Source organism: Vidua macroura, chromosome 7, assembly GCF_024509145.1.
Source record: "Vidua macroura isolate BioBank_ID:100142 chromosome 7, ASM2450914v1, whole genome shotgun sequence".
Taxonomy (NCBI): Eukaryota; Metazoa; Chordata; class Aves; order Passeriformes; family Viduidae; genus Vidua; species Vidua macroura.
Window position 1 is genome coordinate 36,764,722 of NC_071577.1, and position 19,176 is coordinate 36,783,897.

Sequence of the window (19,176 nt, forward strand, 5' to 3'; positions counted from 1 at the left end):
GATTGTTCAAAGTGCAAATATGGTTTAGCAATCCTTTCCAAGAGTAATTTATCAGAAATCCTAAGGAGGTAATATATAAAAGTGGGATAGAAAACCTGCACATTAAATGGGATTTACCAGCCAAAGCCTTTGGAACTGCTTGCCTGTGAATGACTGGAATGGAGCAGAACAAAGTCAATTACTGACTGTAATTAAGGAGTGGATGCATTTAAACTGTAGAGAGCAGTAGCAGTCTTCTTGAAACTGTCTTGTTACTCTGAAGATTAGTCAGAGGAAAGAAAGAAAAGGACTTGAACTATATCTTACAGAAAGTATATTTTAAATGAATTCTCTTCATTCTATGATCTGTTTTTACAGATTTGCTCATAAAACACTGATAATATATGATTATCAAAATAACACATTCAAGACAAAGAAACTTTCAACATGTATTTTGCTTTGGTCTTGTTAGCAATGGAGTATCTCTTTTGCATATCATACAGTGCAAATATTTATGCAGTGCTGAATACTTGTATTTTAATAAAGCCTGAATTTACTGAACGGAAGGCTGAACTATGTTGTGTCCTTTTTAAGCCTTCAAAATACAGTAAATCTAATTACATATGTTGCTCTTACTTTGAAAATGTTATTCCATTTTATAATTTTAATAATGATTTGTTTATACTGGGAGGGAGGCATTAGATTGAATTGTTGCCTGTGTTTAGTCTAATTCCTATCTGCATGTATACATTAATAAATTGTGATACCATATCATACATTTTGAACCCAAACCATGCTGTGTGAGCCGGGCACAGAATTGGAGGTCAGCTCTTTCTGCTGCTCACCTTAAGCTGCATTTGGACTTTTTATTTCCTTTTGGTGAGGGGAGGGGTGAGTGTGCGAGTGGTGATTAACGTTACGGCCCTGGACTAATGAGGGAATTGAGATTTCCCCAGTAAATAACTCTCCCTGGTGCCTGGGGAGCAGTGGGGTGGCTGGAGTTGGCTCCCGATGGGTGCAGAGGGGATGGAGTGAACATCTGCAGCCAGGCAGCCCCGAGCCCACACCAGGGGAGCATTCCCACATTCTCAGCAGCACTCCCACAGGATGTCTCCGCTGGAGCTGCACTGACGGGATTTTCCTTAATGCTGATGACTTTGGAAGCCTTCGTTACAGGCATTTCCTCAATAAAGGGAGGGTTATAGGACAATTAATGTGACATTAGGCTGTTGTTTTTTGGTTTGGGTTTTCTTTTTTCCTGGTATTAGTTTTAAGGAAGATGCTGGGAGTACCCAGGCTGGTGAGGATCTGCTGTTTCTTTTTAGCTTCAGTAAAAACTCTTGACATGGGGGAGATGCAGGGAAACAGAAGCACTTCAGGTGTGTATTTGTTTATGTATTTACATAAACAAACTGTGCCAGGCCATAACAGCTTTGCTTTTTCCCAGAGCTGGTCAGAAGGAAATCCCTATTTGATGCTGAATAATCCCATGTTCCCGTGAACATTCCAACATTCAGACTAAACCTGCATCCCCAATACACCAAGATCCAAGTGCTCAATTTCCAAGCGTGAATACCACAAATTTTGCACAAGCAGCTTTTAACAGCAGCAAAATAAGAATTAAACTTTGGTTCCAGAGCTGGCAAGAGCTGAGCTGTCTTGGAGCATGGGCAGAACGAGCTCCTGCCCTTCCAAAAGTGCTGGTGATGTAGCCCTTGGTTGACTTGTCTGCAAACACAGAAAGATGTCGTGCCCAGATGATGCTCCATGGCCACATGCACCAGGAATATGTGGAATAATCCTGGGGCAAAGCATTGCACAGCTCTGCACCTCAGTTTTGCCATCTGTGAAATGGTTGATTCAACCTGTTGTGTGAAATACCTGGAGATTTCCTCTGGTGAAATATATATATATGTGTGTGTGTGTGTGTGTCTGTATGTGTGTGTGTAAAATAAAAAAATATGTATCATTATTATCCCAGTGGTTTACAGAAGTTCAGACCAACAGCATATACATACATATTTCCACCAAATATTAGGTTAGGCAGTGAAACAGCATTATCAGGGGATTGAATATTCTTTTGATAAATATTCCCAGTGAGTGGGTCAAAAATGTAAATCAACTTCTATTCAGACAAACTGGGGATTTTTTTTTTTCATGATAAGTGGGTTCCTAATTACTCTGCTGCAGCCATCTTTGATGATAATTTCTTTTTTTTTATGTGAAAGAGTGACATTATCAATTTCACCAAAATGTTTGGAAGTGGGGAATCATAGGTAAATAAAAAATGTGCGAATTCAAGAATGGAGGTACCAGATATAAAAAAACAATACTAGTAAAATAGAAATGGAAACTGCAAATGGCAGGAAATAATTTTCATGATGCATTCACTTCTTTTCAGGGTGCTTTTATTTCCCTTGAACTGTGTCTCGTTACACCGAGTTTCCTGGCTTTTCTTAACTTTTGTCACATACCCGTTATTTCTGCACTATTTGTGTTCTGTGGTTGCATTGCTGAGACAATATCTCGTTTGTTTTGACATATTCAAAACAGTTTTCAGACAGAGGTTCAGAACTCCTCGGTAACTCGGCACTCCAGCAGACAAATCTCGGTAAAAAGAACCAGCATTTGGGGGGAATGGGAGGGAAAGTAGAGGAAAATCATCTGCCTGGTGTGTGCTTTACTCACCTGTGTGTGCCCATGCCCTCCCCAGATCACGACAGTGTCAGGAAATGAGTTCCTCCTCCAGTCGGATATCGACTTTCTCATATTGGATTGGTTCCACGCTATCAAAAATGCAATTGACAGATTGGTATGTATTTGTTTTGGCTGTTACCTTTATTAATTAAGATGTAGCAATTTCAACTTCATTTGCTCAGGCATCTCTACCGGTTTTAGGCAGTCAGCAGCTAGCTAGACATTCCTTTCTCTGAAGGATATAAAAATATGTATGCAAATCTACTAAAAAATGTCAGATAAACAAGGTTGTTGCACAAAAATGTCATTTGATTCTTGCCTCGAAACGGAACACTACATTTATTTCTCTGAACTAACAAGGACGCTGGCTTGCTGAGGGTTGTAAAAGCACACAAGCACTTAATAACTAATGAATTTTTGCATTTTCTGTTTATGCAGCCTACAGTATATAATCTTCAATAGAACTATTAATACATTTGAGCCTTTTATGAATTTTTGTATTACTTATTCACAAGAATAACGCTAGCAAATAATATTCCTTTGTAACTGATTGCTGGTATTCTCCCAGGAAGGCTGGGGGTTTTCTACTAGAAGTAAGCAGGGTTGCATTTTATTAAAACAGTTTTTAATTACCAAACCAGCTTCAGCTGTAGCTTTTTCTTTCTTTTTTGCCACTCTCAGTACAAATTCCAAACGTCTTCCTCCTATCCCTGCCTGATCCACGAACATTTTCTTTTTTCTTTTTTTTTTGAGGGCACTGACTTTTCTTGTTCACTGCAGAGTCTGTTGAGAGAAAAATATCCCCATTTCTTGCATTTTTCAGAGGTTTCAGTGCAGTGGAATCTGCAGCCTCTTTGAAAGGGTTAATTTGAACACAGCTACTGTTTCCTTAAAGAGCTACAAACATTCTATTACCCTGAGGCTATAATCAGCCAAGGAAAGTTTGATCTGATGATGTATGTCTTCATATTGTGCATTTCATTGGGTGTGTGAGGATATTGATATCCAACTAAAGATTTTGGGGTGGAGTTTTCCATGGAGACTCAGAAAAAAAAAAAAATTTTTTTGGCATATTATTCAACTAAACATCTAATAAACCTGATTTTTTATATATATATATATATATATGTATTTTTTTTTAGTGTAGCTGAAGTAATGCTGTGGCATCAGCAGCCCTGAGCATGCAGAGAGCCACAGCAGCAGCAGCTGGTGGGGCACAAGTGGCCTGTGGTTGGCTGGTCCTGCCCAAGGTCCGAGTGCGCAGGACAGGATGTCACCACGCACCACTCCTGGCCACTCCATCCCTGCCAGCTATTTCACTCCTGAAACTCTGAACGAGTGTGAAAAGCCTGGCAGCTTTCCAGGCTCTTGGGATGGCTGAGTCTCACCTGACCAAATGCCACGGGAAGAGACGTGTCTTCAGCCAAAACAGCGTCTCTTATTTTCGGTTTTTGTTTTTTTTTTTTTTTTGCTTCTTTTCCCTGCTCATTTTCACTTTGTCTGCCAGTAAATTAGAATAAGAGAAAAGCCCCCCGACTACTTCTTAAGCTTAAACCAGCAGAATTCAACCCCAAATTTGCAATGATGTTTGAAGTAATTGTGTTTGCAAGAATATTTACTGTAACTATCTAAAACAGAAAAGCAATTTAAACACTCTTCCTCTTTGCCAGCATTTGAAAGTAGCCTGCAATGTGGAAATAATTTTGGTCCCTAAAGCCTAAAGAAGCAGGCCTTTTGTTTTCCTCACTTAAATGGGAATTTATCTCAGAAATTAGGATCAGTCTGTCAGGGCCATAAAAGCTTTGCCATATGACAAATTTTGCATTACACTTTCCTTAAATTATATACTCCCTGCACACTTGCTCTGTGTGTGTCTGTTAGCTTCTGTACTGGCATTCTGGAATCTCGTTTCATTCTTACAAATAATAATTTTATTAAAAGCATACACATATGTATATACATATATATATTCTTTTCCCAGCCAAAAGAACAGAGAATTACATCGAGAAATTTGGAGTTCAAACTCAGAAGATCCTCCAGCATCGAATTACTGAATAACTTAGACACTGAATCCAAAGAGCCAAAGCCTGAACACAGAAAATCTTTAAGTAAGGCTTTTTTCTTTCCTCTTTTTTTTTTTTTTGTTTCCTTTTTAAAAAACTATGCCATTACAGGACAAGATAATTTTTATTACATACAGAGTGTAAGGAAGATCACTGAGAATTTTAAAGCTGAATATGTTCTGCACTGATATACATAACTTGCATTTAAGTAAAGACAGTTACTAGCTCCACACTTTTAAAGGGTGACACTCTCTCCTAAGCAAAATAAATTTGTTTAGGAGCAAAGACATTTATTTAAGCCATTTATTTTTAAAAATAAGCAACATGAGCCCTATGTTAATGGTCTGTTGCAGTTGCTTTGTTTCCATTTTAGTAAAATACCTCAAATTGCCAGAGTAATTTTGTCTGTTGTGTATTTATACACTGAATTGCTGAAAGAATTGACATATCCTTCGCAGCCAACAATCAGTGATGTATCTATAATTTTATAGAAGATAAATTCCAGGGTTTGGCGTTGATTGTTTGTCAGTGTGGTTAGAAAAGAAAGTGATCTAAAACTAACAGGGCTGTGCTTTACTCCTCTGAAAAGACTCTCCCAGTTTGTGCCGAGATGCTCGTGAGATCGTGGGCAGCTGGAGCTGCTGCTGACCCTGAATCCCTCACCCAACATTTTTTTAACTTCACCCTCTCCCCTGAGTTTTTGTTTTCCTCCTTTGTTTGGCGGGAGATTCACATCCTGCTCCCGGTGTCAGCGCGGTGACAGCCCCAGACTGGCAGGCTGGTTCGAGGTGCCTTTAGGTACCAAAGGGCTCTGTAGGAATTTGCCTGCACGCATTTCAGTGCAGGATCAAAGCCTGAGATGTTAAGAAAAAGGGCTGCATTGAAAAGACCCAACATAGCTATTTTTAATGATAATTATCCACACAATCATAAATATATGCACACATGCATGCGCATACACACAAATAGAGACTCATTAAATAGTCTCTTTTTGCAGACCACAGGATTTTGGGGTTTGTTTTCTTATTATCTTGAAGATGTTGGTTTTTTGTTTTTTTTTTTTAAGGGTTTTATGGTTTTGTTTTTTTTTTTTCTTTGTGTTATAAAATATAAAGTAGCCTGAACATGGCTTGTGAAAAATTGTCCCAATATCTTTGCACTGGTTGTTACATTGCATTTCTCAGAGGAAGAAAAATAAGACTGAGAACACAGTGAGTTCTGAGGGTCTGATTCTGCTCTTATTGTAGCTAATAGCAAAATCCCCATAAACTGTCTCAGCACTCAGGGAATTTTTATTTATTTATTTAGACTTCTCACATATCTTTAAATGATAATTTGTCAGACAAAACAGAAAAAGTGACTATGAGCAGTGACAGAGACTTAGTCTATGTTTCTTTTCAAACCTTAGAGAATCCTGAATAACCTCCGTTTTGTTAAAGGCTATTTAAACTATTAAAAAAATGTGAAAATATCTGCTGTGAAATCTCACTGAATCGAAGCTTGCATTTAAATACCGTAGATTGGATTGCTTCTAAAATATGTATTCAGAACTTTTTTTTTTTTGGCCCCTTGAGATCAAGCAATTATGTGGAATTAGAAAAATCATATTATTCACTTACTTATTAGTAGTCTAAGCACAAACTGTATTGTCAGTTTTCTGCCTTTGGCTTTCTGTGCCCTTAATGTTCACACAAGTATCGTAGCCAGAATTATCGGCAGCTAGAGCCAAAATTGCTTTAAAAAGGCATGAGAACTGGTAATGACACATTGTTAGCAGTTAACAGGTGGTCGTTTCATTGTCCAGTTTGACTGCAGAGCACAAAGATATGTGCAATATCTGCAAGTGTATTTATAAAGTTCTTGCAAAGTTTAATGATTTTATAATTTTATAGTGCTTTTACGTTATTGACTATTGCCAGTGCCAAATCCAAACAAAGGAGATTTTTTAATGATGCCTTAGAACTCCTCCAGTTTAACAAAGAAGATGAGCAACTGATGTGTTAGCAGCCCACCCCCTCCCGTTTTGATAACCTTTAATGAAATATTCAGACAGCTCAGATTCATTTGTATTTACCTTATCTACATTGTAGGGGTTGCAAAAAATATCAAGTTTTAATCTTAATACTGCTGCATTGCTTTGTTTTTGTTGTTTTGGTTTTTTGGGTTTTTTTTTTAGTAGTACAAGTGTATAAAGGACAGGTACATTCTAACTAAAGCATTTCAGTAATTTACTCTTTAATTTAAAACTAGGAAGACTTTCCCTAGAGACTTAGTAGCAGGAATTTGGTTTTTATGTCTAATCCTAATTGCTTCTGCTTGCACTACAAGGACAAATGGTAATTCTCTGTTATGCTTTTTGAGCTGTAGACACTGCTTTCATTGAAAATTGGGCTCAAACTGCCAGGCTCAATTTCCAAAGTTCAGAGGGTGGCCGTTCTCTTGGTCATGCAGCTTTTCAGTGGCTTCTCATCCAGTTTGGTTTCAACTCATGTTCTAATTGAAGTTTTCTTGACCTAAGGAGAAACCAAGAATGGCCTTGGGGAGTGTTATCAAAATATGTAAAACTGTGATCTTGTTCTCAAATACATGGAAAGAGATGATTTTTTATTTTATTATGTCATCTATTTCACTGATATAATTTCTGCAGCTGATGCTGGTCATAAGTAACATGGTTTTCACCCCAGCAACCTTCTCCATTAGAAGAAGGGTGCATTTCATGCAAGAAAATTGCCTTGCAGCACCACTTCTTTCAATGCAAAGTGTTGTTCTAAACAAATAATATTAAAAATTAACATCAGACTCCATAATTTCCAAGTAATTTCGTTATCATTCAGACCATAGGGGTGTTTTTTTTGTTTTGTTTTTTTTTATAAGGTTGCCAAAAAACTCCTCCTAATTAGTACCAGTTTTAATTGGGTCCACTGGTAGGTGGTCTGCCATGTTAATTTTATATCCCAGGCACCTGGGTTACTCTGCAAGTAGAGATGCTGTTGTGGTGTCTGGAAAGTAGGGAAAGAATCTGGGATGTAGAGAAAGGGTTTGTGCACCACAAGGTTCCCAGGAATTGTTCTTTTCTCCAAACCCCAAGGGGCCTTAGGTGTGAGTACCACAGGAGCTGTCAGGACAGTTTTGTTTTAGGCAGTGAAACCAAGTGGATGCTCTCAGCTAAGCTCAGCCCTTCTTTTCCTGCCCATGCACCCATCTTGTGCATCCTCTGGGCCATTTGTGGCCATCATCTGGGAATTCTGTCCCTCAGGAGTGACCTCTTGTGGAAGAGCCTGGGCTGGAGTTGCTATTGATTGTCGGAGGGGATCAATTCCCTTCTGCTCCCCCCCTCCTGGATGGAAACAAACAGCTCTGCAGTAGGAAGAGTGCCCTTTGGCTACCGTATCAATCTGAGGGCTGCTCTTGTCAAAATGCACAATCACAAGCTTGATAATGCAATCCATTCCCAAAGCACTATATTTCCAACCTGTTCTCCATCATTTCCTTATGGCGTCACATTTACTCAGTTCATCACATTCTTATTAATATTTTAGGTTTCCTTGAAAGTGATGGAATTCTATTTTTATTACAAAAGCAACAAGAATAAATACTAATTGTTGTCAGTTATTTCCTTATGTAGTGGGAACAGTAATCTGTTCCTCAGCTTTAGGTTGCCAAAGCAAAATAATGAAATATTTTAGACATTTTAAAAAAATCTGTGATATTAGATAAATGCAATTTGATCTCCTTGTTTGCCACATAAAAGCTGGAACTGCCTGAATTGATAAGATTGAATTGCATTATTTTTATTGTTTCTACTCGCATATTTTTTCCTTATCTTCAAGAACAATTTACTTGAAACCCGGTGGTTAGTCATGCGGCCTGGAAAATCTCCTCCATGTTTGAATTCTAGCTGGAGGTGCCACAACTCCAGCATTAAGAATTTTATAAAAATATATATGTGTGAAAAGGAACGTCTTGGTGAGTTGCGGCAGCAAGATTGCTATTCATGGTCGTTTCGGTGTCTCAACAAGAGTAGTCGGAGACCCCAGGCGTCATTGTGCCAGACACAATGTGATACCAAAGTGAGACAATTCCGGTTCTCAGCCCCACTAAGGACAAGTTGCAACAGGTGGAAAAAAGTGGACAAAGGCAGGGGGTGGAAGTAAAAGTTGACAGCAAAGCCGACATGTCATGCATATTAAACAGCAGGCTTGGGATTCCTTTCCGCTCTCCATAAGGATCAGGGTCTTAGCCCCAGCACCCTGGCCACCAGCCAACTCAAATAATGATACTTTCCTTACCTAAATTCCTTTTGGACTCTCAACAGGGAGAAATGGGTCTCTTAGTCCAAAAGGATGCTGCTTTGGCCTTGGAATGCCACAGCCCTTGCGTGCTTCCCTAGGGAATGGCCTCATGGCAGTGTCTGGGAAAACACCTCCTAGCATCTTTTAAATCAAGGAAAAAAACCCCAAAACTCCTGGATCATAATTTCGATTTCCCTTCATAGGTATTTGCTACAAAATCATCTGGGCATTGAAGTCTGCTTTAGTTTCTTAAAAGACAGTTAAATTCAAGAGTTTATAGTCCTTAGGATTGAACCATGGACGGTATGCTTTAAAATTGCCCAAAATTGCTTTTCTTGTTTCATTCACTTCTCTTCAGAAGGCTGAATTTTGAAACTTGAGCATGCTATGTATTTATCCCTTGTTAATTACTAAAGCATCCGGAATCCTTTCTGAAGGCAGTTTGTTAGATAACTAAGTCTGTACAATGAGTGTTGAGGCAAAAAGACAGCAGCAGAAACCCATTTTGGTCATTTCATGGACATGGTGGATGAAATGGAAAATTTGGTGGAGCTTGAAAACTTCCTGGCTCCTGGGTCCTACTTGGTGCTGGTTGGTCCTTCCCTAACTAAAGCTTCCTCCAAGGACTTGTTTGAGGGTTTAAGGTTTGTCCCGGCACAGGATTAGGAATTTCTGTGGCAAAGACCTCCTGTCTGAAGCTGTTGTTTCTCTGAGGAGGGAAAGGAGAGGCACCAGTGCATGAACACATGGATTTGCACAGTTTGGGCTGTGTAAAAACAGAAGGGGGAAAGAAAAAAGCCAGAAATTTATTTCTTTAAAACATTATTATACATCCCAGAAAAAAGCACTGCAATTAACAGGCAGTGCTGAGAGGAGCCAGTGGGAGTTTTCTGTCTTCCTCTCTAACACGTGAAGGGGATGGAAGGTTGGGAGACCATATCTTGGGATGTAGAGAGAGGTTTTACTGGCCCAGCCAAGCTTATCCAGGGCTGGATTCTGTGGTAGCTTATGTAGTCCTTCATCCACACAGAGTCACCTCTTTGAAAAGGGGGTTAATTAACAGATTGCCCAGGGCACTGGTGGAGTCACCATCCCTGGAAGTGATCCAAAAAGGTGTGGATATGGCCCTTGAGGACATGGTTTGCTGGTGATCATGATGGTGGTACTGGGTTGACAGCTGGACCCGATGATCTTAAAGGTCTTTTCCAACCTTCTTGATTCTAATTAGAGCCACAGAAGTTGGAAATCACTCCATTTCTTTGTTAGTTCTGATGAGGTCTGAATTCTTTCCCCTTCCCAGTCCATTTATTTCAGTTAAATGTGAAGTTCAAAGCCAAATGATGTTATATAGGGACTATTATTATATTACAATGTTAGCATTATGTATAGGTCAGTTTTATTACTTTTAATAAAGCCAAGAAACATAAAGCAATAATGTATATTAGTGCAGCATTACCAATGGCAACAATTAAAACAGAAAGCAAAATGAAAACTAGCTGGAAATATGCAGTTTCCTACTGCAAGGTTAATTTTGTCACTCTGCATCTTGCATGTTTGTGGCATTTATTTTTATTGCATCAACAGGAATGCAACCAGCTTCAGGGACTAAAAAGAAAAGCAGGAAAAGAAAATGCAACATGCTGGGTTTGCAGAGTGGAATCACTCATCTGGACTACAGGGACTAAACATTTCTTTACATATTTGTAGTCTTATGTTTCTCTGCCACATTAAGTATAGGTATGCTCTCTTCCTAAAGCTTAGGAAAATACTGATTCAGCAACAAAGAAGTAATAATATTGGCATGTGGGAAGCAAAACATGCCAAATTGAGAAACAAATTGTGTCACTTCTGCTGATAATAGAAGATTATGTTGCACTCAAAATCACAACTGGCTGTGACTAGTCCTAAAAAAAATTACATTTTTTCCTGAATTTGAATATCCTGTTTCCATCAATTATAATATAATGTTTCCTTAATTCTTTGTTTTATTTCTACTTCACTCTCCAAAATCCTTCCAGAGTTTACTATTTGGGTTGAAAAAGCATATTTTTAAATTGGGCATATCCAACTTCCATATAAACATTTGGCAGGGAAACCCATGCATGTTCACTTAATTCATTTTTATTGAACCAAGTCCAGATTTTTAGCCAGGAAAAAGTTAGATATTAATCATATCTGAGCAGGATCATTAAATTTTCCTTTACCTACTAGAACAGCGGGGTCATTATAGAACCATGAGAAGTTAGCTCACTTATTAATCTTTACAATTACGTAAAAGTGATCATTTTTATAGTATTTAAGAGTAGCTCTAACCCATTATGTGAAGAGTATATGGGAATATTACAATATAATATAATGTATTATTATAGATGTGACCTGTGACTCATTGGTCTGCTCACTGACACACAACTCCCTGGAAAAGTTATCTGTTTGAGCTTGGATAATCTTTAATTGTTTCACACTCCTCATGCTCATTTATGGGACACACTAGTAAATAGAGAGCTAGTCACTGAGTTATTAATTACCTCATTATTACTTAATTATCACCATTGCATACTTCATTTTTATGGGGAATTATATCATAAAAGAAGGTATTTTATGCTGCCCACCACAGTTAAGTATGAATGACAGCGATAGCTAATGTAGGATTGAGTTAGTTAAAGAAAATCAATCAGAAATCCTCACTATAGATTACTATCCAGTTTCTTCTGCCTTTTCCAGCTAACACTTCTCATCCTTGACTTTGAAACCCAACAGTTTAAACTCGGTTCTTGTTTCAGTGGACTAATCCCCTTTCATAAATCATGTTCAAGTGCTGAAATAATTTGCACATCGTTTAAAGAGTATTTGCTTTGAAACATTCACCTCAAGCCCTTTTGTATATCCTTTCTCTCTAAAGATTTGTAGTATTTGTTTTGTTCTCTGAGGTATAAAAGACCTGGGTAAACTTTATTCCTGTTGTTTCAAGATTAGTGAAACAAAATGCATATTTATTCAACTGGGACTGAAAGGAGCTTTAGTAAAGACGATCATACATACGACCCAGGGGAATGTTATAATGCAAAATGTCTGTCTTAAAATCTCTTCAGGTTTGTTCAAAACACTATTGAAGGACTTAAGTTTAAAGAAAGAAAAGGAGAAGGTTACAAATCCATATTTCTTCTTTGTTCCAAAGAAGAGAGAGACACACCACGTATTTTTCTTAACAAAATAAACTCCTGCATGTGCACTTTATATGGATTTGATATGGGGTCAAGTAGAGACTGTGTATCTTGATTGCTTTAAGTCTTTTCTTACCATACCACAGACACTAACACAGCCCTTAAGACAACTACATTTTGGAAAAATTGCAGGGTTTTTTGGGTTTTTTTTCAGACACACTCCTGCCTCAGAAAAAGCAATCACAAACAAATCATGAGATTTTAGGCATTATTGGAGCCAAGCAGTTGGACTTTTTCCATGTATTAAAGTGAGGTAGACTCCTGCAATGAGGACTCTACTCTGACTCTGCCATTCCAAGCCCAACTACCCAACATGTCTTCCACTGCTTTGGTGCAGTCTTTTAGTTCCGTAACCGGTAGATCTGCCCTTACATTAAGTAGCAAAACTAAGGTTTGATGTAGATTGCACAAAATACCACAATTTTTATAGTTAAAAACAGCCCACTATGCAGCTACCTCTGCTCGACCTTCCATCACCATGTGTCAGTAGATCTCCAGCTTTTGCATCTCCATAACTTTTCCTCCACAGGGAAGGAATAAGAGGCTGACAACAGATAACACCTAAATAGTTGGAGGCGTTCTCACTGCAACAGGGAATATTTTAGACTGCAGTCTTTGGAGAGAGGTCAGAACTAGAGCAAGTGAACAGGACTTACTCAACTTTGTTATTCAGGAAGAGCCAGTCCTGTCCATCACTCCTTTAAACATAATTTTGAATTTTTCATGGTATTTATTGAAATAAGTAGCCCTATTGGAAGGTAGTAGCCAGAAAAATGATTCTTACACTATACTGTATCCTGAGGTTTCACTATTATTTCTAACTAATCTAGATGCAATCCTCATGGTATTTTGGGAGGAATGTGACAGAAATAAGGAGGTTTTTAGGTTATAAAAGTCTAAATTAAGCTCAGTTAGAGAGACTATACATCAGGCTCTAGACAGGAATACCTACTTTCCAGACTCACCTTTTTCCCTGTGGTGAAATCACTTATATATTTGGACCTTCTAGCTAGAAGGATCTATTTAATTTAAATTATGACAGCCAATCCCAAATATTTAAACACCAACTTAATGGTACTCTCTCCTGGACAGGGCATATTAAGGAATTAAAAAGGAATGTGTTTTGTACGATCTCCTCTTTGCTCCACCAGCTGCCTGCTGACGAGCCGGGTAAACAGATCCTGCTTCCGAAAGCCGAAGGGTGGAACATCACCGAAGGGTTAAATGCTGTATTGTTTCTCAATTAAGTGAAAGGTTCCAACTAGCTGGCTTTAAATATTGATGCTGAAGAGAGAGCTATGACATATGAGCAGCTCCCCTCACCACCGAGGATATTTGGCTCCATTTAATTAATTCCATTGGCCATTGTCTTAAGTGCGCCCAGGATTCACCCAAGAGGAATTCACTTGCGTTGCTGTTATTGAAAAGTGTAACACAGCATTATCTGCCTCAGACAGACTTTTTGTAGCATTGAATCAATTCCCCAGTTCTTGAAAACAACTACCTCATTTGATTCCTTTCATAATTAATGAAATTCAGTAGTAATGCTTTTGCCCCTCAGCTCAGGCTGGAAAAATGTTCCCAAACTTCAGTTTTCAAGCTGAAAGCACTCTAATTTTCAGCCTAAATGGACTTGTGGTACAATTGTGTTCTTGTGGCAACATTTAGCCCGCTCTTCATTTGCAGCAGTTCTGCCTCAGGTGTACCACCCCCTGCTTGGGCTGATAACTAGGCCAGCCAAGACTTTGTAGTCTTTCCTACAAAAGTGTGCTGCTTTTCTTTTTCTGATCATCTCAAATAACTCTTTTCTGAATCTCTTTCCCTTTCAGTCAGTGTTTTTTGCACTGATATTCAAGTTTAGGTCTTCCCGCAGACTTGGAAAGCAAAATTCAGTCTCCCATGTGGAAATGTTTCACCTGACACAGTGTAGGGATTATATTTATCTCTTTCATTGCCATTTTTTTAGATGTTAAAAGTAAACAACCAGGACAGGTAGATTTTGCTGTCCTTTAATCTCTTGCATCCAGTGCATTCATTATGAAAACTAAAGAGCAAACCTGCCTTAAGCCTCTTCATAGCATATAAAATATGCTCCTACATGTGATAACAGTTTTTGTAATTAATTTTTAAGGTGTTCAATTTAAGCAAAGAAGTAACATTTTTATAAAACTGAGCAACTCTCTACAAATGACACATTTAAAATAAATGAAATTAAAACATTTAAAAATACCCCAGGGCTAATACATTTGAAAAAAAGCCCTTTGGAGACAAAAAAGGATTACAATGGAATTATCTTGAAATTCATGAAGATACTTCATACAGAACTCAGAAATAATTTTAAAAGCATGCAGGTATGAATCCCTACTAGAGAAAGCTTTACAGTTAATATATTTTGCAATCACATTTTGTAGTCACTTTTGCTGAGGAAGGTCATTCTTCAGTCCAAGGACTCAGGGCCCAAGGGAAGGTGGCCAGATGTGGGCAGGGCAGAACAGGAGGGCAGCCAGATGCAAACTGGACCATTTGCCATTTAGCAGAATTTGGGGCTCTAACTTATAAATCAGGGAAAGACAGCCTTTTTCTTGGTGGGTATCTATAATGAAAGACTTAATTCAAGGTGCAGGAACTCATGGTTTGATCCACATCACTTCATGCTCACTCTTTCTAGGACAGACTGGCTGTGACCTATTCAGAAAAGGCCTTTTTTTAGATTTTTCTCAGGCCTATTTTTCTATTTTTCAACTGGCTCCTGAGCAGCACAGGTTTTCCCTTGAGAAGTGATACTGGAAGAACCAGAAAGGTGACTAAAAATGAAGCAGAGCAGGTGATGACCTCAAGATCACTTTTGACTGTCTTCTATCCAAGCCATAGATGCATTCACTTAAGTCAAACTCTTTGTCTCATTTCTATGGTTTCCCAGAAGTTCAGAAGTTCCTGCAAAGATAATATTTGTTTATATATATATATATATTTGTGTGAATACACATGTAATAACCTCTTCCTTTCTATTTAAAATTCAAGATGATTATTTTTGGGTGTTATAATGCTCCTACCTTCCTTTCATCTTTTGAAAGAAGAAATTTCAGTTGATGTGTTTGAATGAAAATCAAAAGATAGCACTAAAAATTAATGAATAAATAATGAAAAATGTAAACACCTGGATTATTATACTGTGTTATCTGATCACTCAATATGATGGATCAAGGGTAAAACTGATATTAAGGCACAATTACAAGCAGTGGAATACTTGATTTATTGTTTTAACTTTGCTCTTAATGCAAGACACACAGTCATTTCTGAACTGACATTTGATGTCTGGTTTAAAGTATCTTTTCTTTTGGCATCTTATGGTTTGAATTTGGGGCTCAACTATGAGAAAAGCAAATTTTTTTCTATTTTCACAGGTAGCTGGAGGGATGGAGGCAGAAGAAAAGGTGAGGGAGAGGCTTAAGAAAAGAGGATGATTGAAACATGATGACATGGGGAAAGAAAGGATCCTGAAACACTATAGTTTACTGGATCTTTTGTCTGAATTTGGTTTCTTTTGGGATACTGTTGCAGATATTGCGTGCTTGTGAGAAATAGTGCCAGGCAAGGCAGAGCAGCAGTCTCATCTTTTGAGACACAAACAATACAAATTGTTTGTATTTGGAGAATGTGAGAGCCATTAGAATTATACTTTCTGTTATCAATAATCCACAAGGAGAACGCTGTTTGAAAGCAAGTTTTTTAACTGGTGAGTTGTAACCCAGAAAACTAAGTTAGCAGAATTCACCTTTTCCAAACAATTGTTTATTTGGCCTTCATTTGTAGCAGTCCCTGCTCAAGTTACAGGTCATTCACAGTATTAAAGCTTTCTAATTCTGTGACAGAATATTCATAATGTCTTTAAGATACTCAACTGGATAATGGTCCCCAGGATCTGGACAGCAAGACTTCAAAAGGCAGAGTCCTCTGATCTCCAGTTTCCTTATTCTCTCTAAGCTTGGAAGGTTTCAGCTATCAAGTTTTATTGGTTGATAGTCTAATTGCATTTGTATTATCTTTCCCCTTAATATTATTTTCTTTTCTCTGTATTGGATTTCATCCAAATATTACTGTGACCATGAAGCAGTTTTCTGAAATGTTTTGCTTTTGCTTTGATGCTTAACTGCTTTACACGTGAGTGCTGCAATAAGGTGCAGGCTTCTGATAATAGTTTTCCTTCTGTGAGGAAAAGTTTCCACAACCTCCTGTACTTTGCTTGTATTTGATAGAGCCCTTCACTTTGAGGCTTTTCATGGACAAGATAAGGTTTGGTTAAACATCTGAACTTTTGAATGTTTATCTGAACTAGATTCGACCCCTAAATTTGTCCATCATTAGTTATTTTGCTTTTCTTTTTTGAGGCTAAATTATGCTATTAAATATGTTCTAAAGTAGGTTAAGCCCCTGCACAGTTTGTCAGCTGGAACATTAATTTTAAAGCTAAAACAGTCTTCTATTGGCTCTTTTTAACATTTTGTCTGAATTTTGACCATGGCTGGTCAGACAGAGAGTCAGTGCACCCATGAAAACCCCACAAGTAGCTGATTGAAGTGTCTCAGAGTTGTTGTGATGGCTGGCCTGATTTTATTTCAGGAAAATAGCCTGATAATTAGTAACTATTTGCCTGCTCAAGCAGCTTATTCCAGTGCAGCTGTTCTGGAGACTAGATAAAGTACTAAATGTCACCACATGCCCAGCAGTATCTCTGGAGGTGTCCCTCCCTGAGCCCCTGCACAAGGACCGGGCAGACTTGGGGTCCCAGTCATAAAATACACATCTAAATAAGCCTGCAGCTCCTTTCTGGACTTCTCTTTTCCTCCTGTAATTCCCCTGGCTCCTTCTCCACTCACAGCCTCTGTAAGGTAGCCTCACAAACAAAAGTTGTAGCTTCACAAAAAAAAAAAAAAAAAACAAAAAAAAACCAAAAGAAAACCAAAACAAACAAAAAAAAATCGGTAGCCTGCTTTTGGGTTTGTTTATTTTATGCAGATTAAAAATCACCTTTAGGAAAGCTTTTCCAGTGTCCTCACATGGACACTACCTGAGCAAAGAGCTGCAACTGCTCAAAAGTCTGAAGTTCAGTTGTGTTTTAGCAAATGGAAATAATTTCTATTTAAAAACAAAATTTAGTTGATGGCATGAGAGTGACTGTCTAAGGTTTATATTTATGTGAACATAGCTATTGGAGATTCTTCCCAGAATTTTCACTTGAGGTAAGAAGTGAAAGGAGTTCTGAAATCTGACGACGTGCTCCTTTTATAAATGAGCTCATGGGTGATCTTTTGTTGTTGTTCTTACTCTAATGATATAATTGAGGTAGGGATAATTTGATAAGGTATAGTTGACAGAGTACAGCAAATGGATTTCAGATCTCTGGCTAGATATTTTTTGATTACTTTAAAGATAATGGGTGTGCCAGTCTCCTTCATAAGCTACCACATCTACAGTCACTGGAAAGTACTAAAGTTGATGTTTAAAAGAGAAAAATGTTCTGGAACTTGTGGTTTGAAACAGCAAATATAGAGCTGAATGTCACTACTGTTTCTCATTGGAAATAAACAGTTTTAGCATGTTGGTTTCATAACTGAGGCACTGTGAATTAATTCTGTCTTTTATTATATAAGAAACACTAGAAGTTCATTGTGGGTCAAAAAATATAGGGTTATGAGTATAATCAGAGGCTGAGTACAATGGGAATATAATTAAATATTAAAATAATTTACTTTTTAAATTTAAAAGAATGAAACATAATTCATAAAAGTTTCAAGAAAAAGGAAATTCATTGGTAGGATATTCTTTCTGGAAGGGTCCCAAAAGACTGGATCTGAATTAGAGGCTGAACACAGCCTGTCAAAATTTCAATATATGAAACATTTGTATAATTCTTAACAAGGCTGATATAAATACAAGACTCCCTTATTCTCTACAGATAATTAATTTGTTTCCAAATGCATAAGACAGAATTATATGTAGGTTAAGGTAAAATTTCCACATGGTTACTAGCACCCAGCCCCCTAAAAGGGTTTTCTTTTGATGTAAATCTGTCCAGTGCTCCTGGTACAAAACGGAACCATATAGTTTTCTTGTCCTTTTGCCTGAACAATTTAGTGGAAGTGATGACTATTCATAATATTTGTAAAAGGTTGAAAAGGTTTTTTTTTCAGATTAACTCAGGAGGCAAGTTTAAAGACTTGAAAGTTATTTGCATATATTTCACAACAGAAGAAAGCAAACAGAACTCCATATTCTAAAAACCCCTGAATGCATTATTTGTTGTAAATTACTTGTTCAACTTAATCTAGAAATAGTCTACAGAATCTTGCTCTGTCTTCCTCAACCTCCAGTTGCATGGGATTCCTTTTTCGTTTTGTGAAGTCTTCTTAAATAATATTTTATACAATTTATGTCAGCTTCCAAAGTCATTAACTGAAATATTGCAGTTCTTTTTCTCAGTAATTGTCACATTTTATGGGTGGGATAAGACTGTGTGGCTGCAAACACTGATTCACCCAGTTAGGTAAGGGCAAGGACCACTCTCCAATTCCTATGTGTTCGACCATCCATTGAGTATTCTCCTGGGAATATTTTTGCAAAAAGGCTGTGTTAAGAGTCCTAATCCCTGACATGAGCTTGGGCAGACCAGTTTCCCCTTCCCAAGTACACTGTGCTCTCTCCTCCTAGACTCTAAATACTCTGACTTTGTGTGCTGTAGCAGATTTCATCCAAACCCCACATGTTTTACATTAGATGAACATAAACTGGTCATACTGTATGAATAAAATGAATTCATTGATTTTTGGCATTGTGGTTTTTTATATTCGAGTTAAGTTTGTATAATAATGTTTCTAATATTGTGACAATACCAAAAAAAATTGTGGAAAGAAAGGCTTGGCAAGT

The 19,176-nt window shown here is 37.7% G+C and overlaps 1 protein-coding gene across 1 annotated transcript in view; it reads left to right on the top strand.

The window, feature by feature from the left end:
• Positions 1-19,176, top strand: part of ARHGAP15 (Rho GTPase activating protein 15) — a 320,784-nt gene that overhangs the window by 160,648 nt on the left and 140,960 nt on the right. The window contains exons 7-8 of the mRNA XM_053982387.1: positions 2,693-2,791; positions 4,658-4,784. Of these exons, the coding sequence (XP_053838362.1) occupies positions 2,693-2,791; positions 4,658-4,784 (226 nt within the window). The remainder of the gene's footprint in view (positions 1-2,692; positions 2,792-4,657; positions 4,785-19,176) is intronic.